Here is a 25,716-nt window from a genome sequence, read left to right on the forward strand (position 1 = left end):
GGATATCTATTTAGAAAGGGGGCCATCCTTTCCAGACTCACCGGCGTCACCCCCATGGGAATTCCCCCCTCCTGACTTCGATTTTGCTTTCTTAAAGCATTTTGAGGCCCCGTGAGAGGAGCCACTACAATGGGAGCATAAGTGCTTGAACTTGCAGTTAACTCCGAACTTACACTGCCCATCATTGAATTGCCAGCACAAACCCGCTTTATGTCCCCCTGACTGACCAGACTGGCCTGACACCCCCGTACTGCTGGACTGACCCCCTTGGCCGGAAGATCCGGCTCCCCCCTGAAAGGAATGACCAAATCTATATTGCGCCATCACGCGCAACCAAAGCCCGATGTCCTTTTGGTCCCAACGCAACGTTGGACGAATCGCTTTCCTTTGCCGAAATTGCTCGTCATACCTCAACCAGGCCTGCCCCCCATAAACCCTATGAGCCTCCCCAATGGAGTCCATATAGCAGAACAGACCCGAGCAATTCTCCGGCGCCCTCTCACCAATCACGCTAGCCAGTATAGCGAAAGCTTGTAACCAGTTAACGAAAGTCTGAGGAATAAGTCGCCATCTGCGCTTTTCCTCCTCCTCCTTCTTGCTGTCATCCTTCTTCCCCTTCTCCAGATTAAATTTTTCCAGAGGAAGCAAAGAAAAAATTTCCACATACTCATCCTTAACGATTTTCTCCTTCACCTCTTTTTTAAGGTGCGCCCCCAACGGGCCCTCAAAACAAACATACACTTCCCCGTGAGCCCTATCATCCAAGTGAATGCGACATTCCTTCTCCTTATCTGTCTGAACCGAAACCGAAACCGGAGCCACGGGGCCAACCGCCATATCACGTGCACCAATAACCCCTCCTCGAGCAGCCATCCAAGCCGCCAAATGCCTCTGATCATTCATACCCCCCTCCAACCGTACCAGTAAATCCCTAACGTCATTTAAAACTGCACGTACGCCACCCGCATCCCCCACACTCGGGACCAAAACCCCCGAAGCAAATCCCCCATCCCCTTGCAGCCCCCGAACAACTGGAGAGGATAACAATTGCGCAGATAGTAAAGACACGGACGCACACTCACCAGGCTGCGAGGGAGCTGTGATCCCTCCAGCCGGAATACCTGGGTCCTGATGACTCTGTCCTGAAGAAAAGGATCCATCTAAAGGGGATAATCCTGCGTGTCCTTGGTTTGGATCCAGCTGCACTCCTCGCGACACTCCAGCAGGTGGCGATGAAGAGACGGGTGCCAGCCGACCACCAGATGGCTGCACCGATGTAGGTCCTGGGCTCCCATCCAGCCCTGACGAGACCACCATTAAATCCGGGCCTCCGGTCACGGAAGAAGGTCCTGCTGCCGAAAACAGGGTCGGCCCGTGGGCTACCGGGCCACCCGGTCCATAGCCGTCGCTCCGCCCGCTCCTGTTTGAAGCTGAGGCAGGCCGCGCGGCAGGGACATCACCGCCGCGGCCCCCCGCTGCACGCTGCCTCACGCGCTGGCCGGCTCGCGCAGGCTCCGCCCCCACTATGCAGCGAGGCGAAGGCCTAGCAGCCGATGATGGGCCCCTTCTGGCTGTTGGATTCCTCCCAGGCCGGGGCGCGCTGGCACCGCGACTAGATTGCGCCCGGCCTGGAGGGTCCCTGGAGGGGCTCCTACGCCGACGGGGAGCCCGGGGAGCTACGTCGGGAGAGAGACGCTCTGGGGGCCTGGCCCGGCGCGAACGCCGCAGAGGAGACGCCGTCACTGCCGCCGGACCGCCGCTCCCCACGATTCCTGCCACCTGCTGTTCCAGCCAGCCGGGAGGGTGCGAAGCAGCCGCAGCCCTCAGACTCTCCAAGGCACGATCCACGGCGGACATGGTGAGTGCACACAGAATGGCCCGGAGAGCGGGAACTGCTGAGCACCACCCCCCACACCACTATTTAACCTCCCGCCTTTCTTCAAATCCCTGCCCCATTAACCCTAACCCCTCCCTCCATCCCATGGTCATGTTGACCTTCACTTACGCCGCTGGGGGGAGGGGCGGCTCCAGCTCCGGCCCTTACTGGATATTTAGGCTATGTGCACACGTTGCGGATTCGCAGCAGTTTTCCATGCGTTGTACAGTACCATGTAAACCTATGGAAAACCAAATTCACAGTGAACGTGCTGCGGAAAATACCTCACGGAAACGCTGCGTTGTATTTTCCTCAGCATGTCAATTCTTTGTGCGGATTCCACAGCGGTTTACACCTGCTCCATAATTGGAATCCACACAAAAACTGAGGTAAATCCATGGTAAATCCGCAGGTAAAACGCAGGGTGCAGAATCCGCCACGTGTGCACATACCCTGAGAGACAGGACTAGGGGCATCAAACTGATTAAAGACAGACTTGCTGGAACTGTTGTTCATGTGGTTTCCCAGATTATAGGTGCATGTCTCTTTAAAGCCTTCCCAGGTGCTCGGATTCTGCAGGTATTTTTTTTGTGTGTGTGCGAAACAAGAAACGAGGAAGTTGGTCTAGGAGGAAGTGCCCGACGCAGAACCCTCCGTGTAACCGCTGCTCCTCGTATTAGCCTCTGACTGACCTCCAGCTCTCCAGGGTGTTGGGCAAGTGGACAGCTCACTGGAGTCATGGCTGACCATAAGAAACATCTGCCCACCCAGGTAAGTGCCCGTCAGTTGGTGCCATCTCTGGGGTGTGGGGGAGAAGTATTAGGTCAGAGGAAGATGAGGAATCTGAGCCTTCACTTGTCATTGCTGCCTTATTACTTCTGCACAAAGCAATCACAGAGGTAGCAATTGCGCAATCCTTCCTCAACTATAGATGTAGCCAAAGGGAATTGTCAAAGTTCATAAAGGTTATGCACAACTACTCATCATCGCTTCTCACTATGCTGCCAGGATCATCACCATCTGCTGTGGAGGGCATTTATTATCATGGGAGCTGCTATTTTAGCCATTGACATCTCAGGGTTACATATTAAATGCTATAATCTACCTGGGTAAGAAGGCGAGTACATGTCTGCAGGTGAATCGCACCACCAACATGAGGATTACCACCATTTACTAAGGCAGCACTGTTTTTCGGTAACACCCCTGTTTTTCTCTAATCTGAGAAAAACGGTCCGATTATGTTAATTTGGTCAGCGTTTGATCAGAGTGGACTCTCATATGTTTTTCTCATATGTGGATAAAAATTCTCCGTTTTATCAGTTCAAGAAAATCGAACTGCAATCAGATGTCATCTGAGTGCAGTCCAATATTTTCCACTGACCCATAAAAATGAATTCCTCGAATGCGATCCGATAATGAAACTCATGCATGCTGTGATTTCTTTCCTTGGACTGACTGGGCCCAATGAAAAAATTGGACATGTGCACGGCCCCGCAGAACAACATTTGGATGAGTGTTATCCGTCAAAACAACGGATAGCACTTGTCCAATTTTTACGTTTGTGTGCACAAGCTCTTAAAGGGTTTCTCGACTACTCAAGTCGGTTTACTCCTGTGTATTGTGCACTCAGCAGTCTGCAGTTTTCTTTTTGTAGCAAATTTATGCCTGGAAAAGATTTTTACAAGATTTTTTTTTTTTTGGGGGGATGCATTTTTTTGCATCACACGCTCACACTGCGACAAATCTGCAATCTGTCTGGAAATATCATGTCCCTAAAAATCCTGATAACAATGGCTTCCAAAAGCATAAAATGTAACGTACAAGCTAAAAATAAAAAAAAAGTCAAATTACCGTACATTAAAAAAAAGCAGTGAAAATAACAACAACAAAAACTGGCACAAGAACAATGAAAATTTCTTTCTTTTGTGTTTCAATTCTTCTGTCTGCAAGATCTAATACTCAGCTGTGTCTGTGGCTGAAAACCCATCCTGATCTTGTCCTGCTTATACAGCAGCAGAGTGTTTCAGTCATTTATGCCGGGCTACATGGCGACTTTGTGCATGGTTGTGCAGCAAACAATCGTTCTTTGGAGCTACTACATCGCAGCGTAATGCCGGGGAATGGACAAGGTACTGCGACAAGCAAATCGCACAATGTCAGAACCAGTTGGATTTCCTCCCACTTGCTTATCTGGGAATTGCAATGTGACCCCATTCACCTGCACTACGCCAGGGCCATGGGGTACTTGGTACAGGGTCCGGTACTTAAAGGGATGTGTCACTGTGGCAACGACCTGGTCCGTGGCCCTGGGCGCCCATGTTAAAGGGACGGTCTTTAAAGAAAGTTCCTGTGGTATTTGGTCAGGAATGACCATCGCTGCTTAAAGGGGTCCTCTGGGGTGAAGTTATGGCAGCCAGATGGTATAACTTTCCACAGGTGAAGTAGGTCCCCAGGGCTCCCGGTGAATAGATGGAGGATGGTGAGTGGTGCAGTAAAGAGTGAAGGACACAGTTGAGCAGTCTTTTTACCTAGTTTATTGATGGCAGCAGGCAGCCACAGTCCAGGGCACCAGATCATAGGTACAGGCAGGGTCTGGCCGTCTTGGAAGCGAGTTCAGAGTCCAGCTTTACCAGGTGGAGTTAAAAGCCTTCCTACTAGCGCTGTGTTGTTGTAGTCCCTTACTGCCTAAGGCTTATGGCAAGGTCCTCTCAGTTCTCTCTGTCCCCCTTTAGGTAGGACTCAAACCAGTACAACAGGTGACGCAAGCCTTTTTACAGGGTCTCTATCACGACCCAGGCTCTATGTGTCACTGTGTCTCCTGGGTATTAGGGCGGATAAATTACATGTAGTCTAGCTGTCCTACCAGTTTCTGCTGTGCCTCCTAGAGTATGACACAACCTCAGTCTTCCGGTTACCTGTATCTGCGCTCTGTCAGGGATTTAGCCCAGTCGCAGCTATTCTCTTTTGTTGTCACTCTCCTGTGCTTTGCTCTCCAGCACGTTAGCTAAAGGCACGTTAGCACGTTAGCACGTTAGCTGTTCTGCCTTCTGTATCTCACTATCTAGGAGCTACAGCACTTCAGGCTGTATGGCCCCTCACCCGTCCTTCTGCCTCAGACTGCTCCAGTCTGCTGTCCAGGACCAACTGTCTAATTCTTCCTAACTGCCTAGCAACTGCCTAGCAACTAACTCCTCCTCCCGACCAGAGAGAGCAGCTTCCCTGAAGTTGGGTGAAGAGCTCCCCCTTCTGGCCTGGAGTCAGAACTGTGTTGTATGGTTGTATGTGCCATTTACCTGTTAAAAGGAATCCTCCATCGCTTCCAAGCGTGACATCACTCTCCCCATGAGGAAAGCAATGCCACTGTGACAACCAGGGCCCTGGGGCGTCACACTGACATCTACCACTTGACCTGTGTTGCGGCTAAAGTCAGGTATTGCGGGTTTCCAAACAAAGATATAGTTTTACGTTACTTTGGTATTGACATTTGAATCCACCATAAAAACAACCAAAAACCTGCATCGGACTCCACCTAAATTTATTGTGTCTGAGCAGCAGTTGATCAAGACAGTAGGAAACAAAGAGGTTTCCGATTACTGACAGGTAGCACAGATCTTGAAAATTCTATAATAATAATCCCTCACAGACTGCAACACTACACCCCATTTATCCAAACTGCAAATAGCACCTGGTAGCGGTTACCAAAAACTTGTCTTGGTCGTAGCATTGTCTCTCATACAATGTGACGGTTACTATTACATTATGTTTTTTCTTAAGAGGGGAGAATGTTTATTCAGGTGTGAGCTGGGGTGTCTGCCAATCTTGATCTCCACAGATCACTCCCCTCACTCTGTATGTAGAAATTACCTGATGATTGTTGTAAAGAGATGGACATAATGCCCACGTTCCTCTTTGAAGACACAGGTACTGTTATGATGTCTAATGTATATTGTTATATACATTATTTGTGTTGGTGTTGTAATCTGCCCAGCAACAGCTAGTGAGTAGACGATAGATGCCCAGCAACAACTAGTGAGTAGGCGATAGATGCCCAGCAACAGCTAGTGAGTAGGCAATAGAGTTAACAGTTGGGACTAGCTCAGAGAGGGAGGGCCTATGTAGCAAGATTGGAGAGGACTTCCTGATACTGAATTAAATAATGCCCACCAAGCAATAAAAGCAGACTTATTGTTTGACTAATGAGCTGAGCCGTATGACGTGGATATCCCTGATGTGAGTGGAGACTGAAATAGTGGATAGTGTGATTCCTGAGTAAAGAGAGATAGTGATTATTATTATTATTATTATTGTTTATTTATATAGCACCATTAATTCCATGGTGCTGTACATGAGAAGGGGTTACATCAAAATACAAATATCACTTACAGTAAACAAAACTAACAATGACAGACTGGTACAGCGGGAAGAGGACCCTGCCCTTGCGGGCTTACAATCTACAGGTTTGTGGGGAAGGAGACAGTAGGTCAAGGGTTGCAGTAGCTCCAGTGGTGTTGAGGTGGCCGTGTAGTCTTTACAGGCTGTAAGCTTCTTTGAAGAGATGGGTTTTCAGGTTTCTTTTGAAGGATCCAAAAGTAGTGGATAACCGGATGTGTTGGGGCACTGAATTCCAGAGGATGGGTGATATTCGGGAGAAGTCTTGGATGCGATTGGGTGAGGAGCGAATAAGCGTGGAGGAAAGGAGGAGGTCTTGGGAGGACCGGAGATTACGTGAGGGAAGATATTGAGAGATTAGTGTGGAAATATACGGAGGAGAAAGATTATGGATGGCTTTGTAGGTCAGTGTTAGTAATTTAAACTGGATACGCTGAGAAATTGGGAGCCAGTGAAGGGATTTGCAAAGAGGGGAAGCAGGAGTGTAGCGAGGAGAGAGATTAATTAGACGGGCAGCAGAGTTAAGGATGGACTGGAGGGGTGCGAGAGTGTTAGAAGGTAGGCCACAGAGGAGTATGTTGCAGTAGTCGAGGCGGGAGATGATTAGGGCATGCACGAGCATTTTGGTAGAGTGTGGGTTGAGGAAAGGACGGATTCTGGAAATATTTTTGAGCTGGAGGCGACAGGAGGTGGCGAGAGCTTGGATGTGCGGTTTGAAGGACAGGGCAGAGTCAAGGGTTACTCCGAGGCAGCGGATTTTGGGGACAGGGGAAAGTGTGATTTCATTTATTTTGATAGATAGATCAGGTAGGCAAGATATGCGAGAGTGAGGAAAGATAATTAGTTCAGATTTGTCCACATTGAGCTTGAGGAAGCGAGAGGAGAAGAAGGAGGATATGGCTGATAGACACTTTGGGATTCTGGAGAGCAAGGAGGTGACATCTGGACCAGAGAGGTAGATCTGAGTGTCATCGGCATATAAATGGTACTGGAAGCCATAGGACTTTATGAGTTGTCCCAGGCCGAGTGTATAGATTGAGAAGAGTAAGGGTCCTAGGACAGAGCCTTGAGGGACACCAACAGAGAGGGGGCGAGATGAAGAGGTAGTATGGGAGTAGGAAACGCTAAATGTGCGGTTGGCAAGGTATGAGGAGATCCAAGATAGGGCGAGGTCTTTGACCCCAAAGGAAGAGAGGATCTGTAGTAGGAGGCAGTGGTCAACTGTGTCAAAGGCAGAGGACAGGTCTAGGAGGAGGAGAATAGAGAACTGTCTGTTAGCTTTGGCTGTAAGTAAGTCGTTAGTAATTTTGGTCAGGGCAGTCTCAGTGGAATGGTGGGGACGGAAGCCAGATTGTAGGTTGTCGAAGAGAGAGTTAGATGCAAAGTGAGAGGAAAGTTCAGCATGGACGTGCTGCTCAAGGAGTTTGGATGCAAATGGGAGCAAAGATATGGGGCGATAGCTGGACATGGCGCTTGGGTCAAGGGATGGCTTTTTGAGGATAGGTGTGATTGTGGCATGTTTGAAGGCAGAGGGGAAGGTACCAGAAGTTAGTGAAAGGTTGAAGAGATGGGTTAGGGATGGGATTAGTGTGGTGGTGAGGTTGGGGAGGACGTGGGATGGGATGGGGTCAAGTGCACAAGTGGTGAGGTGTGATTTGGAGAGAAGATGAGCAAGCTCCCCTTCAGAGATTTTGGGGAGTGAAGTTATGGGGTTTGGGCATTGGTCTCTCATACAAAGGGGTTGTGGTGGTTGGACAACAAAGACTTGCCTTGTTTGGTCTATCTTATTTTTGAAGTGCGTGGCAAAGTCCTCGGCAACGATTAGGGAAGTTGGAGGGGGCAGTGGTGGGCGGAGGAGGGAGTTAAAAGTGTTGAACAACTGTTTGGGGTTGTGGGATAAGGAAGATACGAGGGTTGTGAAATAGGCCTGTTTAGCAGAGGTGAGAGCTGATTTGAATGCCAGTGTTGCTTGTTTGAGTGCAGTGAAATCATCTTGTGAATGCGTTTTCTTCCAACGCCGTTCTGCAATTCTGGACTCTTGCCGAAGCTTTTTAGTGATGTTATTGTGCCAGGGTTGTCTATTGGTTCGTCGCGCTCTGCTATGCATGACAGGGGCAACCGTGTCAATAGCTGATGCAAGAGTGGCATTGTAGAAAGCAGTGGCAGTGTCTGTGTCTTGTAGTGAGGATATAGAGGACAGTGGTAGGATAGAGTCAGAGAGTGTGTGGGTGTCTAGGTGTGCGAGGTTCCTGCGTGGGTGCGCATGGTGCTGGACATGGGTGACAGGTGAGGAGGGCAGGGATGAGAAAGTGAGTAGATGGTGGTCGGATAGAGGAAGAGGGGAGGTTGTGACGTTAGATAGGGGGCATAAACGGGTGAAGACCAGGTCTAATGTGTGTCCATCTGTGTGGGTGACTGAGGAGGACCACTGAGTAAGTCCAAAGGATGAAGTAAGGGACAGGAGTTTGGAGGCTGCTGACTGGTGGGTGTCAATGGGGATATTGAAGTCACCCATGATGATGGTGGGAATGTCAGCAGAGAGAAAGTGAAGGAGCCAGGTGGAGAATTGGTCAATAAAGGCAGTGGCCGGGCCCGGAGGTCGGTATATGATGGCCATTTGGAGGTTGTAGGGGGAGTAGATGCGGACAGAGTGGACTTCAAAAGAGGGGAGGATAAGGGAGGGTAGAGGTGGGATTGCGTTAAAGGTACAGTTGGAAGAAAGGAGAAGGCCCACTCCTCCACCATGTTTGTTGCCAGGGCGAGGAGTGTGGGTGAAGTGGAGGCCACCGTAACATAGTGCAGCGGGGGAGGCTGTGTCAGAGGGTGTCAGCCATGTTTCAGTGATGCCCAGAAAGAAAAGATTACGAGAGGTAAAGAGGTCGTGAATCACATGGAGTTTATTGCAGATGGAGCGGGCATTCCATAGTGATCCAGAGAGAGGTTGCAGGGGGGTGGGTGTCATGGGCACGGATTTGAGGTTGGCAAGATTACGGTTTTTTATAGTGGGTTGGGAGCGATAGGAGGGGGTAGTAATGGTTGGTATGAGCTGTGGGGGTCCAGGATTGGGAGATATGTCACCAGCAGTGAGGAGAAGCAGAGAGAGACAGAGCAGGTGAGAGAAGGAGAGTGGGCGACTTGTTTTGTGTTTTATTAGGAGAGATCTGAGGTTGAGGAGAAGGTCAGTGGAGGAGGTCAGGTGGGGAGGCAGGAGGGAAGGAGAGATTATTACTTGGTTAGGGGGTGCTGGTGTTTGAGGATAGCGAAGGAGAGTGAGGAGTAAGGGAGCCAAAACTGTTATAGCGTATGTCAGCATAGTGTGGCAGAAAGTTAATGAAATTGAGTACAGTTATTAACAGGGGTTAGTCTTACCTTCTGTTCACTTCTGGCTCATTTCTGGCATATTTCTGCTATAATATTTGTTATTATCCTTTTAGCGACATCCTTATAGAGACAGACCAAGGTCCAGACAGACCTGTGACTCTGAATTTATAACAGGCTAAGGGCTCATGAAATAGGCCAGGTGTGATCAGGAGGGAGGGGCAGCAGGGAGACTGGTCACAGACACAGGAGGGGATTAATTAGAAGTCAGAAGGGAAAATGCAAGGGGAAATAGACCCAAATGGAAAGATAAAGCCAAACTGTGTATTGGCATCAAGGAATTACAATGAGAAAACATGCATGGGAAGGGGGAAAAAACAAACAAACAAAAAAAAAAAAAAACAGTCATAGCAGCCAGCGGACATACCAGGAAGAAATATCAGGGTGAGGAAGATCAGGAAAGTGGGGTGATGGTGATGGGATTGGGGTAGCAGCCAGCGGACATACCAGGAAGAAATATCAGGGTGAGGAAGATCAGATGCACTGGAGTCCTTGGACAGGACGTCTAGCAGTATGGCCCCGATTTTATAACTCAGAGAGGTAATAAGCCAGGATGGAACAGAGAACGTGAGACAGAGAGAGTGACCTGGGTGCAAGTTCCAAGGAATCGGCAAGCAGAGAGGCTAAGTACTGGACATAGTGGCAAACTAGTTCCTTAAGAGGGAAGAGGATGCGGAACTGCGGGTTGAGAACAGGACTCTCACTGGATTGTAGTAATATGCTGGGTTGTGTTGAAGACAGATGAACCAGTGGAGACAAAAACTAAGAAAGTTAAGAGAAAGAAATTGAGACTGTGTGTAAAAATCCTCCATGTGACGAAGGAAATTAATTAAGCTGTGCACTCGCTATCTTTAGTATATAATCCCCACCAAATTATCGTTAAAAAAAAGTTTGTTTTTGACTGGCAGTCTCCCTAATTGAAGTCCTCAACATCTGGTCCTGGCCAATCAAAAAGATCAGTAACATGTGGTCTGCAAGTGTGTAGCGCCCCAATAGAAGTCCACACACCCAGGACCCCCACCTTCATGTAAGAGATGAGTACCTAGCCCACGGCTGCTGCCCAGTGCCCCGTTACATGATGACAATCTCATTTGTTGTTTTACGAATCATTCTGGAAAAGAGGAACTGCAGTGTTAGACATGGAGATGATCCAAAAGCTGGCTATAATAAAACATAATGTGACAACAGTCGGTGGAATGATCTTTTGGCCAAGGGCTTTATCTGCTGAAACTGTCATATACATGTACAGTGGCATATAAAAGTTTGGACACCCTTGGTCAAAATTACTGTTATTGTGAACAGTTAAGCAAGTTGAAGCTGAAATGATCTTTAAAAAGAGCTAAAGATAAAGATGGCACATTTCCTTTAGATTTTAGGCAAAACATTACATTTTAAAAATTACAAAAAAGGAAAAGGAGCAAAAGTTTGGGCACCTTGCATGGTTAGTACCTAATAGTACCCCCTTTTCAAAGTATCACAGGATGTAAACACTTTTTAGTCAGCCAAGAGTCTTTCAATTCTTGTTTGAGGGATTCTTCTTTGGAAAATTCTTCCTGTTCCATGAGATTCTTGGGTTGTCTTGCATGCACTGCTATTTTGAGGTCTAGCCACAGATTTTCAATGATGTTCAGATCAGGGGACTGTGAGCGCCATTGTAAAATCTTCAGCTTGTGGAGCGCCCCCATGGGGCCGTGGGATATTCAATACCGGGTCCTGCAGTTCATAGGGGGATGTCACAGTGGCTGACCCGGTTCGTGGCCCTGGGACATCCGTGTAAAAGGGAAAGGTCTTTAAAGGGATAAAGTTTGTGCTCGTGACCCCACCTGTGGTATTTGGTCAGGGTGACCGACGCTGCTTTAAGGGGTCCACTGGGGTGATGTTATGGTAGCTAGATGGTATACCTTCCCACAGGTGAAGTATGTCCCCAGGGCTTCCCGGTGTGTAGATGGTGGATGGTGAGAGGCGCAGAGAAGAACAAGGACACAAGGTTGCAGTCTCTTTACCTTTACTGAAGACTTCAGCATCCACAGTCCAGGGCACCAGATCACAGGGCAGGCAGAGTCCAGCCAGTTTGGAGGCAAGTCCAGAGTCCGCTTATCCAGGTGGAAATCAGTAGCCTTCCCTTGTGCTGCAGTGATGTAGTTCCTTACTGCCTAAGGCTTCACATAAGGTCCTCACAGATGTAATGTCTTTCTCTCTGTCCCCCATATAGGATAGGACAAACCCGTATGACTGGTGGCTTGAGGCTGTTTATAGGGAGTCTAGCACGCCCCGGCCTCCAAAGGTTGCCACCGTGCCTCCTGGGTGTAGGGCGGACAGGTAACTTGCAATTAGCTGCCCTGCCGGTCTCTGGAGCAAAGCATAAAGGTCCTTACTCCCTCGGTGTTCCGGCTACCGGGATTCTGCACCTCAGAAGGAGGCAACCTGTGTAGGGCTGGTCCCCTTCTGGTATCCTATCCTTTGCTACAACTTCCTTCTTGCTCACTGCAATACAGTTCTGCCTTCAATGTCTCTTCCTAGGAGCTGCAGCTCTGAGGGCATGCACAGCTCCGTGTCCTTTCTCCTTCGTTCACTGACAGGATCCCACCCCTGTCAAGGACCAACTCACTGAGCTGAGCTCAGCCAGCAACTGACTCACTCTCCCTACAGGCGACCAGTTTTACCTATGTGGGGAGTGACCTAATAAATAGGAGCAGAGATCCCCCTGGTAGCCTGGAGTGTGAAATGTGTTGCATGTTTGTGATACCTGGATGCAGTTATCCTTCTTTGCCTCCAAACGTAGCATCACTCTCCCCGAGAGAAAAAAATACCACTGCGATGACCAGGACCCTGGGGCGCCGCACTTGCACCTTTTGAGGTAGTCTATTGTGGATTTTGACATGTGTTTAGGATCATTATCCATTTGTGGAAACCATCCTCTTTTCAACTTCAGTTTTTTTACAGATGGAGTTATGTTTGCATGAAGAATTTGTTGAAATTTAATTGAATCCATTCTTCCCTCTACCTATGAAATGCTCCATTGGCAGCAACACAACCCCAAAGCATGATTGATCCACCCCCATGCTTAATGGTTGGCGGGATGATCTTTTGCTGAAATTATGTGCCTTTTTTGGTACACACATGCCTGTAATCATTGTGGCCAAAGAGTTCTACTTTTTAACCTTTAATATTTTTTAGCCTCTCGGCCAAGAAAAAAATGGAAACATTTGCAGAATCTTAAGTTTTTCGGATTAATTTGTGCAGAGATAATAATCGTATAATATGATTAAGGCCAGAGTCACACTAGACCGTAATACGGATGATTGCTATGCGATAAAAAAATTGCGGCCAAGTCTAAAACCAAGCTCTGGCACCGGCACTCCGGAGCGGAGCATGCGGCTCCATGTATTGCTATGCGGCTGCATGCTCCGCTCCGGAGTGCCGGTGCTAGAGCTTGGCTTTAACCTGCGAGACTCGGCCGTATCTCGCTGTGTGTGATCCCGGCCTAACAGTTGCTGTAGAGATGTGTCTGCTGCTAGAACTCTCTGTGGCATTGACCTGGTCTCTAACCTGAGCTGCTGTTAACCTGTGATTTCTGAGGCTGGTGATTCGGATAAACTTATCCTCAGAAGCAGAGGTGACTCTTGGTCTTCCTTTGGGGCGGTCCTCATGTGAGCCAGTTTCTTTGTAGCGCTTGATGGTTTTTGCCACTGCACTTGGGGACACCTTTCAAAGTTTTCCCAATTTTTCATACTGACTGACCTTCATTTCTTAATGATGGCCACTTGTTTTTCTTTACTTAGCTGCTTTTTTCTTGCCATAATACAAATTCTAACAGTCTATTCAGTAGGACTATCAGCTGTGTATCCACCAGACTTCTGCTCAACACAAATGATAGCCCCAACCCCATTTATAAGGCAAGAAATCCCACTTAATAAATCTGACAGGGCACACCTGTGAAGTGAAAACCATTTCCGGTGACTACCACTTGAAGCTCATCAAGAGAATGCCAAGAGTGTGCAAAGCAGTCATCAAAGCAAAAAGTGGCTACTTTGAAGAACGTAGAATATAAGACATATTTCAGTTGTTTCACACTTTTTTCTTAAGTATATAATTCCACATGTATTAATTCATAGTTTTGATGCCTTCAGTGTGAATTTACAATTTTCATAGTCATGAAAATACAGAAAAATATTTAAATGAGAAGGTGTGTCCAAACCTTTGCTCTGTACTATATATAGAGAGAGAGAGAGAGAGAGAGAGACTATATATATGTTTTCAAGAATATTTGAGCCTATGGATCCATTATATGTCCATTTTGCAAGCCGCCGAGAAAATCTCGCCATACGGATGTCATACGGATGCCATACGGATATTTTTTGGAGAAAAAAATTGCATCCTCGCACTGCACACGGCTTACTGTTCATGAAACATTTGTGCGATTCTCGTCCGTGTAAAACGGACTGATTTTTTTTTTATACGTAGTGTGTGATGCCGACCTAAGACAGAGGACAGAGCGCAAGATGGGGCAAGCTTAATATTACAGCCTGGCAGTGGCTGAAAGGGAAATCTTCAAACTCTGAGACAGAAATGAGCCACGGTAAAGAGTGAGCTCCTTGCCTGTGTAATTAGGGACGAAGAGTGATAAACAAAGTCTCCATTGTCAAGGACTAATCTGTCCTCAACTATAAATGCTTTATTCATTGATACAACTATCATCCAACAATGACTGTGGTATTGTAGATGCTTCTTCTTTGGATAAATTGCAGAAATTGGCTTTTTATTAACAAAGCTTACAATAAATAACTTTTTGTAGGGAGGTTCTTGGAGGTCCAAAACCTGGGTGAATTCAGTAAATAATTAACCATCCAGCATTACCCCCAGCCTCGCCCATAGGCTCAGGGGCACTTTTGTCGCTGGAAAACCTTTTCCATAACACTGACTCTCAGGGACCCCACCCTGTAGAGTCCCAAAATCCATCAGGCAATTAACCAAATCCAAACATAAAGGAGAGGTCACCATCCACCTGATGTACAACCCCCCAACCACAATTTTGCCACCAACTCCAAGTACCCCCTCATCACCGCTTGCTGAAATTACCCAATCATGCATCATTTTTGATATTTTTTCCTTACTTGAACCCCTAAATTAAAGAGCGGGAGGGCGAGACCTTTGCTCTTGGTGCCTCCTGACCATTACTATCCCCCACCCCTTCTCAGACAGATAAACCCTGCTCAACTTTAAACATCTCCTACCCTTACTGTCCAACCTCTCTAAACTTTTGACCCCTGAGCCCACCCACTTTTAACCATATACGTTTTCAACCCCTGCTTGCCGTACAAACCAAGTCATGGGCACTCTAACATGGCTTTAGTGCGGGCGACATTTTTCCTTTATAAAGCATCTGAGTCATCTTCCTGGAAAATCTCTAAGATTTTTTGGCTGATCTTGGTTTTCAAGTTTCACCACTAAAACTGCCCACAGTGGTTAATGCCCAGCTTTCCACAGAAAATCTATTTCCTTCTGTTTCATTGAATGAGTCAGTCATCACTACTTGTGTTATTTTATTTGAACACTGCCCTGTATAGAATTGTGTGAAGACATGAAAAAAATATTTATTTGCCGATGTCATTTGACTTTTGAGTTTTACTTGACTTTCGTCACAAACTACATACATAATTTTGCATGCAGCATATTTTCAAAAAGTGTTTGTGGATGATGATGGTGTGCCCCCTAAGTTATACATTCCGATGTAGTGGCCATTCATGGCAGAGTCAATCCCACTAAAAACTGGTGAAAGTATATACTCTAGTTGTATATAGATGAGCTTGCTGATTTTCACAGTCTAATCAGATGAAAAAGGCTGACTTGTACAGTGGTAGATAGGTAACACTTGCGACAATTGGCTTACACTTAAAAGGGCTCATGCTGATGTCTGTGAAACTCGGTCTGGTCCTGGACCGCAATCTACGAGCTGGTCGCAGGTCTGCTGACCCAAACTCAGCAGTCTCATGTGACCAACACATGAATTCTAGTCCAAGCTCATACCGAGATTCACAGACATCTGTATGAGCCTTAACTCTTGGCTGACTCTTGTGATAGTCTGCTGGTAGGGATAAGCGAATATGCTCGGTGATACTCGAATGTCTCTCGAGTATCTGGGTGCTCAGATGTGCTTGGCACTTGTCGAGCATTGGGAGGTCCTTGGATTTGAAGGTTGAATCCCTATCCTGCATGTTTGGCACCTGTTACACAGCCAATGCGCATGCGATGATTGGATGCCAGTAACTGTAATACCGTAGTCATCTTGGTAGTGGCATTACTGTGATTGGCTGGCTACTTTACCTCATCAGAGGTTAGAAAAGGACAGGCGCTGCCATGCTCGGCTCACAAACGCCATTGCACTGCTCAGGGACAGTTCTGATTGGAGGGAGAGAGCAGTTATCCAGGCCTGTGTATGCATAGTTTAACTAATCAGAGTCCTCTAGTGTTGATACTGGTGCTGATGCTGAACCATCATTCTAACAGTCTTTCTAAGAGCTTTGCTGTTTGTATCACATACATTCTGCATTTAGCCTAGGTACAGTTGCAGGAGAAGGGAGAATGATAGGATAGAGCCTCTAGGCAGTGCTTAGAGCTTTGTAGTCCGTTGTAAAATATATAGCTGCTGCACATGACTACATTCTTTTTTTGTGGGGTTTGAAAATATTGACTATACTGTCATCTATACAGTTTAACGTGCTTACTGTTACATTAGGGTGGAATATAAACCTCAAACTGTTCAAAAATATTTTTCTGGATTCAATTAGTCATCCATACAGTTTAACGTGCTTAGTGTAATATTATGGTAGCATTTAAAACTTTTTAAAAAACTTTTTTTTTCTGTATTCAATCAGTCATCCATAGAGTTTAGCTTGGTTTGTGATACATTATGGTGTTATATAAAACTTCAAAAAATATATAATTTTTCTGAATTCAGTCAGTCATCATTACAGATTAATGTGTAAAATTACAGTGGTTTAAAATAAAAAAGAAACGCTTGGCCTGCTACAGTTAACCCCATTTTTGGGTTCATTAAAAAAATGTGTTTCAATTAATGAAGGAAACTTGGTTTCCAGAGAAGTAGCAATTAGAAATTGCATAAGGCGTGTGGTAGAAACGGGTAAGTGGAGTTGCTGAGGACGGTGCATACAGATGCCGAGGACGTGGGGCAAGTGCCCCTACGACTGTTGCTGGAGCACAAGAAACACATCCATTCGTGTAGAGATGGAGGAAGACATAAGACAGGGAGATTCTAAAAATGCCAGCCTCATCTCATTTGCTCAGTGCAGATTGGATAACAATGAGGAAGTGTAGGCTGAGGAAAAGGAGGAACAGGAGCGTGTTGCTAACACAACAGAGGCTTGTACCCACACAAGCTTCATTCCGTCTATTCTATGTGGATGGACTAAAGGGAGGAATGAGGAGGAAGAGATGGAGGAGGAGATTTAGACAGGGAGATAGGGAAATTTTGGCGGTATGGAATTTGGCACATATGGCCAACTTTATGTACCATTTCCTTTCCTGTGACCCTCACGTTAAATTCATCTTGGAAAAAAAAGAGTATTTTTTTCACCCTGCTAGACCCATGCTACAAGGAGAAACTTGCATCTCTCCTTCCAGAGGCAGAGAAGTCTGCCAAAATGGTGCTATACCAGAAGGCCATTGTGGAAAATATTTAGAAAAAATTCCCATCAGACAGCGCTAGCGGCAGGGGGCAAGCTTCCTTGCGCAACCAAGGAGGGGAAGCGAGGGAAACACACATCAGGTACAGCAGAGGCAGGGGTACACTGTTAAAGGCCTGGGCCAATTTCATGCCCTGATGATTGGGTATTTTTGACAAGGAGAAATTTTCTTTAAAGATGGTCATGCAATACCTGGCTGACAAAACCAACATACTCCCTAATTCCTCTGTGACCTTCAACTAGTCAGTCTCAAAGCTGGACACCTTGCATGAACTGTCCCTCTATTCCTTGGAGGTGTTGTGTTGCCCTGCTGCTAGCATCTTCTGTGAGCGGGTTTTTAGATTCGCAGGGGAGCCATAAAAGACAGGTGATTTCGGCTGTCATCAGAAAAGGCTGACAGGCTAATGCTGATAAAAATGAATAAAGCCTGGATTAGCCCTGACTTTTCCACAGCAGCAAATAGTAATCTTCAATATTTGAATGAGGCCCGCCAGTTGTTGCCCTCAAGGGTCTATGGATGACTGCATTACCCTCCTTATCATTTTTTCCTGGCTTTGCACTTTGTGAAAGCCTTTATGAGTGTAGGAGTACATCAACCACACCTTAAACATAATTGAATGAGGCCCACCAGGTGTTACCTTCAAGGATCAATGGATTTTTCCCTGGCTTTGCACTGTGTGCAAAACCCTTGAGTGTAGAAATGCCACAACTACACTTTCTTATTTTTTTTGTTAGGCACTCTAGTTGGTATGGATGACCCTGCTTGTCATTTTTGACAGGTTTTGCACTGTATGCAGTGCTTTTATGACTGTAGGAGTACCACAGCTACACTTTGTTCACAATATTGAATGAGGCACTATAGTTGGTGCATTCCTCGATGTATGGATGACACTGTATGTAATCTTTGGCAGGCTTTTCATGTAGTTCATAGCCTTTATCAGTCTAGGAGTACCAACACATGACATTTTGAACAATATGTGTTTGAGGCCCTACTTATGTCTAATACAAGGTGCATCTGAGTTCCTCTTCCAACAAATTTTTGGCAGTTCTTTATTTCTTCATAAATAACACTGACAGTTAAACATTAATAAAGATTGCAATTTTGGTTTACTTAAATTATTATTTTTAAAACATTATTTTTAAATTTTGACTTGCATGGAAGTCATTATACAGAAAAGAATGTTTTGTAGTATTTTTTTCCTGTAAACTCCAATTTTTCATTGATTTTGAATGTTCTGTCCTCACAGTGGAGTAAAAGTGTGACACCATTGTTCTCAGCAGCAATCTGGGAGTCAGAGGTGCTTCAATGGTTCTTCCCCATTTTGTTCTCCTTCCATTCAGCACTTTTTCCATCAATTTTAACATTTTCACTGCCCTTGTAGGGTCTGCAGAAAAAAATGCTCAGATTTCCTATTGACGCCCATTATACTTGGTACTCAAAAATAGCATCCAAGCATTAGGAATTGCTCATCCCTATCTGCTGGCATTTTCTTGAGCAGCACCTATGTCACTTTACACAAGGTGTTGCATGCTCCTCTTTTTCACCAACTCTCTGTTCCTTAAAGCATTGGTTCACCATAGCAAACTGATTCCTACTTGCACATTATTATCTCAGGCTTTATAGATAGGTTAATTTGATGGAACGTTGCTTGAGTATTCAGGTAGTCTGCATGCGTGCTGATACTGTGGACTGCCTCCCTCCTCTGCCTAGAACCTACTAACAAATCCAGTTCTCCTATGCTGCTGCTCAGTGCTGCCTTGACCTCTGTGACAAATCTTGCTCTACTATATCACTGGGTTACTCTTCTATACTGTTAGCCAGTTCTGACTTTGACTGTGTGACCAACTTAGCTTTTCTTACTACCATATTAGCAGTGTGAGAAGCTCAGTCCTTCAGTCAAATCTGTTTACAAAGGCAAATTTGGATTGGACTCTATGAGAAACTTAGCTCTGTTACATTACTGAGTCAACTCTGCCATGCCACTGTCAGTTCTGCTTGGAACTTTGTGAGAAACTCAACTTTGCTATATGATTTAGTCAACTCAGTTTGTAACTCAGTTCTCCACTTATTCCTCATCACTGAGTCTTCGGTGCACCCTTCTGGATTAAAACTCTTTTATGCCTGTTGCCACAATCTCAATTATGTTTCATCAGATCCCTAGATTCCTACTTGCTCCTCTTGTTGCCATTCTCCTGCAATGGCATCTGTTCATTCTGGATCTCTCTGCTGACTGCAGCTGAGGCTAGCACTTTTTCATCCTCTTCTGTGGGCTTCACAAATCCCTAAGGTGGCACAACTTAAAACAGTGAAAGCTACTCATTCCCACTTGATAGCTAGCTATGTTGCAGGTGTTTCTCTTTGTGCTGTACAACTCCTCATGCAGAGGGCAGACACATGCTGACAGTATATTTCTGTTATTTGTGTATCTGGAATGCCAACTAGGGCCGTGAGGCAATCGGGCCGGGTCCGGTGGTCATTAAAGGGGTAGTCATGGTGGCAGCGACCCGGTCCATGGCCCTGAAAGTCCAAGTTAAAGGGAAAGTCTTTAAAGGGGTTGATTTGAGTAAAGAATGTTTGTGACGACACCTGTGGTATTTGGTCAGGGATGACCGACGCTGCTTAAAGGGGACCACTGGGAATGATGGTACTGCAGCAGGGATGGTATGGCTTCCCACAGGTGAAGCTTAGTCCCCAGGGCTCCCGATGTAGTGGGTAAAGATGACAGACGGTGTAGTTCCAGAAAGAATTGGAGGATACAAGGTTGCAGTCTCTTTACCTTTTACTGGTAGTATGCAGACACAGTCCAGGGTCCTGGTAACAGGTGATGGTGAGGTCCGACCAGCCTGGAAGCAATTGGAGTCCTTTTAGCCAAGTGGGGTTGGAAGCCTTCCTTACTGCGCTGAAGTGTACATCCCTTGCTGCCTAAGGCTTCACACAAGATCCTCTCTCTCTCTGTCCTATACGTAGGACAGTACCCGCATGGCAGGCAACATGAGCCTTCATACAGGTGTCCCTACTTATGGAGACTCCGGGCTCTATATGCTGCTGTGCCTTCAGGTGTGGTTGTGGACATGCAGCGCCCCAGAGTCCTGGTCGTTGCAGTAATGTAGCTCTGCCACTAAGGGGAGTTAATGTTACGTCTGATGGCACTGAAGGAGTTCATCTGACCAGGTATCACAGACACCAATACATTTCACAGTCTGGCCTCCAGGGGGAGCTAAGGGTTCTATGTATTAGGCCACTCCTCACAGTCTGGTAAAACTGGGGGTTAGGCAGGAAGTTAGAACAGAAAGCTGACTGGGTTGGAACCAGGCAACACCTTGTGGCAGAGGGTGTTGTGGGGGAAGATTCAGAGGGGTCCCTGTCAGGGGTGGGATCCTGACAGAGGCCTAGCGAACAGAGAGAACGTTACGGGACCCCGCCTGCACGATATAGCGGCAGTGCCCTAAGAAAGGACAAGAAGCGAGGTTTATTATGCTGAGTAAGAAACGAGATCAACGCAACAAGGAGAATACCAGTAGGAGTCGTGCTGTAAGACGAGGCAACATCCTACTGAGGCGCATAACCGGTGGCCGGAACGCCGAGGAAGTATTAGGCTCCAGGCAATACTTCAAACCTACGGCAGGACAGTCAGTTAGAGGCGGGCTGTCTCACCCAATTGACCTAGGAAGACACAGGGGGGTAACAACAGGAGTGGGGCGACACTAGAGTCCCGGAAGAGCTCCGAGCCTCCCCGTCATACGGGTGCGTCCTAACCTTAACATCTGGGGACGCAGAAGAACATCAGAATCGAGTTGTGAGGGAACACGAGAAACAGACACAACAGTTGTGGGGACTATCCCGTAAGCCCAGCAGGGGAGGACCACAACACACAAGCGCTAGAAGGTAGGCACAGATTTCCACCTGAAAAGGGAGCTCTGGATGTGCTATCGGACCGGCCGGACTTGCGCAGCCCGGTTAACCGTATTCTGGATTGAGGACCCTGAAGCCTTCAGTAAAGAGGTAAAGAGACTGCAACCTGGTGTCCTCGTTATTTACTGCGACCGGCACTTCACCGCACCATAACATCATCCCATACCTCCACCTTCATTGTACGCCCCTCAGCAGGGTCACGGACCGGGTCTAGCCACCGTGACAACCCCAGAACAGAGACTCAGAGGCCCGGTACTGGGTACCCCTCGGCCCTGCGGCAGTGGGGGCGCTACAAACTTGGCGTCACGAACAGGATCTACTTAAGCCTGAAGAATCAGGTCATGTGTGCCTTGGAACTTTGATTTATTGTGCTTGGACTGCTTTATTGCAAGGACTGTGTATTGTCATTTGCCACCAAACTCTGCCATTACAGCACCCTGAGGAGAGCACAGGAGAAGAAGAGGGGCGTGGAGTGGGCGTAGACAAGCTGGAGAGCGCGAAAGACAATGGCCGCCCAGTCTAAATATTTCTGTGTCCTGAGGACGTGTCCGTCAGCAGCCGAGGTCCGCCTTCTCATCCTCTTTGGAGGGTGGAGACCATGGAGACGGGGCCGCCCACGAAAGAGACCGCGGGAAGAGGACACTGGAGAAGAAGCAAAGATGGCGACGCCGGGAACACCGCATGGGAATGACCCGACTCGGCGTGAGGCTGCACAACCCGACACAGCCCCATATGCGCCATCATTACGGGGACTGACCCTCACGGAGCTATCGATGGGCCGACCCCCCTTGCCACCGTCTGAGGAGTGTGTGGCTGCAGCCGAGGCCCGGCAGATAGCCTACTGCCGGGAGGCCGATGCCCGTGTGATCGCCCGGCTGGGCCAACCCACGGAGGTTCGCCTGTCTCCGGTGTCCCATGCTTCCTTCACCCCGACCGCAGCGGAGTGTGAGCTGCAGGCACAGGGCCTGAGGATCCTGCCAGAGGCAGAACACCTGCAGCGCTGGATGATGGCCTGGCGGAACAGACCCCAACCTGCGGCCCAAGTCGATCTGATGAGCATCAAGGAGACTCCACCGTCACACTGGGGTGTTGTGGTGTCCTTCAACTCCCGGAAAGGAAGGGGAGTTATTCAGGAGATCGGGGAGCCACTACAGGTCAGTGTTGACCGAGAGGAAGTAGAGCCCTGCGTAGGGAAGGTACGACTCTGATCTGGAGCCTGGTGACGCAGTGACCTACACCCGGTGGAGGAGGAAGGTTGGCTGGATGGCTGAGGGCATCCAGCGGTGTGTCGCATTCCAGGCCGCTGCCGGAACGTCGGAGGACGAGCCTCCTGCAGGGAAGGCAACGGAACCCGTCCCCGCGGAACCTCAGGAAGTCCAGACCCACCGCGTGCCTCGGGGTCGCGCTTGCCAACGAGTAAGGAGGACATCCCGACGAGTGATCCTGTCGTTGCTGGGGCCGGAACCGGTCCTTGGTACACCAACGCGACCCGTTGGCCTGGTGAGGCCTGGAAGAAGAACGCATCCTGCTCCACAAGAAACTGAGTAAGCAAGAATGCTTTATAAAGTGTAAATAGTTAACTGTTTGTTTTCCTGCTTTTTGCTACTTTAAACCCGGTCAGGGTTAACTCTTAAAGGGATCCCTTTGTTTACCCGGGATCCCTTCTTCTGCTTTTTGTTTTGTTTCCTGTTTATTCATCATTGAAAGAACTGCTGAATCATGAACAATGCATGATTACAAACTTTTTGTACATAGTTTGCACCTTCTTAAAGGTGCTCTCTACTGGTTTTACACAAAGAAAGGACTCTTTGCGAAGACACTGGTCTTGGAACCAGCACCGGAGTCCTTACTGCGAACGGACTTGCAGCTAGAGAAGTTGCACTACCTCATAGAGACTTGGTTCCCTCTTAAAGGGAATGTTCACATATTACACTTATGAACAGTGTTGCCTTGAGATGGTTAAATGGCAATAATGTCTTGACAGAAGAAGTTAAATGTAGCTAACTAGTTGATTGTAAGAAATGTTTAATAATGTTGATAGAAGAATGAGGACAGAAAGTGGACCCGTATGGGGTTAGTCAGTGAGTCCTCCTAGGAGCCATACAGAGATGGCTCAGTAATCCTGAACTGAAAGATGGATGATAAGTTCTATACTGTGTATAGTAGCGGAAAGGCAGAAGGCCCCTGCGGAAAGGGGCGGTCCTGTAACAGAAAGGAGAGGCAGCAGGCCTGGAGCAGTTAGGACAGGCGGTCCTGCAGATGTAAAGAAGGAGAATGTAGAAAAGTTGATTAGTATTATAATGTTTTATGAGTAGGTCTTTAGTGGATTGAGCGTGTACGTCCTTAAAGGCAATGTTAACTTATTGTTCAAAGTTTGCACTTAGTAGAACACCCGGTTGGGTAAAAGAAGTTATTTATAGTAAGTTATTCTAAATATTTAACCATGTTTGTAACGTTCAAGTGTCCTCACCTCCCATAATGGGAAGCTCTGTTCAAATTTGTTTATGGTTATTGCATTTCAAAATTGTATGTCTTTTTGCTGACATGTATTGTTGTTTTCTTCCCAGTCCAGGAGTACTGGATTTAACCGGGGGGGAGTGCAGCGCCCCAAAGTCCTGGTCGTTGCAGTAATGTCGCTCTGCCACTAAGGGGAGTGATGTTACGTCTGATGGCACTGAAGGAGTTCATCTGACCAGGTATCACAGACACCAATACATTTCACAGTCTGGCCTCCAGGGGGAGCTAAGGGTTCTATGTATTAGGCCACTCCTCACAGTCTGGTAAAACTGGGGGTTAGGCAGGAAGTTAGAACAGAAAGCTGACTGGGTTGGAACCAGGCAACACCTTGTGGCAGAGGGTAATGTGGGGGAAGATTCAGAGGGGTCCCTGTCAGGGGTGGGATCCTGACAGAGGCCTAGCGAACAGAGAGAACGTTACGGGACCGCGCCTGCACGATATAGCGGCGGTGCCCTAAGAAAGGACAAGAAGCGAGGTTTATTGTGCTGAGTGAGAAACGAGATCAATGCAACAAGGAGAATACCAGTAGGAGTCGTGCTGTAAGACAAGCCAACATCCTACTGAGGCGCCTAACCAGTGGCCGGAATGCCGAGGAAGTATTAGGCTCCAGGCAATACTTCAAACCTACGGCAGGACAGTCAGTTAGAAGCGGGCTGTCTCACCCAATTGACCTAGGAAGACACAGGGGGGTAACAACAGGAGTGGGGCGACGCTAGAGTCCCAGAAGAGCTCCGAGCTTCCCCGTCATACGGGTGCGTCCTAACCTTAACATCTGGGGACGCGGAAGAACATCAGAATCGAGTTGAGGGAACACGAGAAACAGACACAACAGTTGTGGGGACTATCCCGTAAGCCCAGCAGGGAAGGACCACAACACACAAGCGCGAGAAGGTAGGCACAGATTTCCACCTGAAAAGGGAGCTCTGGATGTGCCATCGGACCGGCCGGACTTGCGCAGCCCGGTTAACCGTATTCTGGATTGAGGACCCTGAAGCCTTCAGTAAAGAGGTAAAGAGACTGCAACCTGGTGTCCTCGTTATTTACTGCGACCGGCACTTCACCACACCATAACATCTGTTATGACCCCAATGGCAGAGGGTCTCAGGAATAATGCTAAGTCAGTAAATACAGAAAACCAGCTCATAGGGCAGTGGTAACTGGGCTGACCATATAACTAATCCTAGCACCACAAATACCAGCAGCCGGGGAACGTTCCTACGTTGATCCTAGACGTCTCGCGCCAGCCGGAGAGCTAACTACCCCTAGAAGGGAAAAGAAAGACCTTTCTTGCCTCCAGAGGAAATACCCCAAAAAGTTGGATAGAAGCCCCCCACAAATAATAACGGTGAGGTAAGAGGAAAAGACAAACATAAGAATGAGCTAGGAATTTAGCAAAGAGAGGCCCACTAGCTAATAGCAGAATATAGAAAGATAACTTATATGGTCAGCAAAAAATCCTATCAAAAATATCCACACTGGAAATTCAAGAACCCCCGAACCGTCTAATGGCCCGGGGGGAGAACACCAGCCCCCTAGAGCTTCCAGCAAGGTCAGGAATCACATTTAGTACAAGCTGGACAAAAATGATAGCAAGCAAATAACCCAAAAAACAAAGAAGCAAGACTTAGCTTAATTAAACACGAACCAGGACCAGCAAACAGGAGCAAACAGAATGTGTCTGATAACACCGATGCCAGGCACTGGACTAAGGTTCCAGGAGGTTTATATAGCAACACCCCTGAAGTAACGACCCAGCTAGGTGCAGACAGAGGGAAGGAAATCCCAGAGTCATATCACTAGTAACCAATGGAGGGAGCCAAAAAAGTCTAATTCACAACAAACATCATCCCATACCTCCACCTTCATTGTACGCCCCTCAGCAGGGTCACGGACCGGGTCTAGCCACCGTGACAACCCCAGAACAGAGACTCAGAGGCCCG

General features: G+C 47.5%; 1 protein-coding gene across 2 annotated transcripts in view; it reads left to right on the forward strand.

Moving 5' to 3' along the window:
• Positions 1 to 2,501: 2,501 nt before the first annotated feature.
• LOC143765946 (formin-H-like) overlaps positions 2,502 to 25,716 on the forward strand; it is a 196,275-nt gene continuing 173,060 nt past the window's right edge. For both annotated transcript variants that reach the window (XM_077253165.1, XM_077253168.1), the window contains exon 1: positions 2,502 to 2,647. In XM_077253165.1, the coding sequence (XP_077109280.1) occupies positions 2,615 to 2,647 (33 nt within the window). In that variant the 5' untranslated portion in view covers positions 2,502 to 2,614. The remainder of the gene's footprint in view (positions 2,648 to 25,716) is intronic.

Source organism: Ranitomeya variabilis, chromosome 4 (genome assembly GCF_051348905.1).
Source record: "Ranitomeya variabilis isolate aRanVar5 chromosome 4, aRanVar5.hap1, whole genome shotgun sequence".
NCBI classification, from domain to species: domain Eukaryota; kingdom Metazoa; phylum Chordata; class Amphibia; order Anura; family Dendrobatidae; genus Ranitomeya; species Ranitomeya variabilis.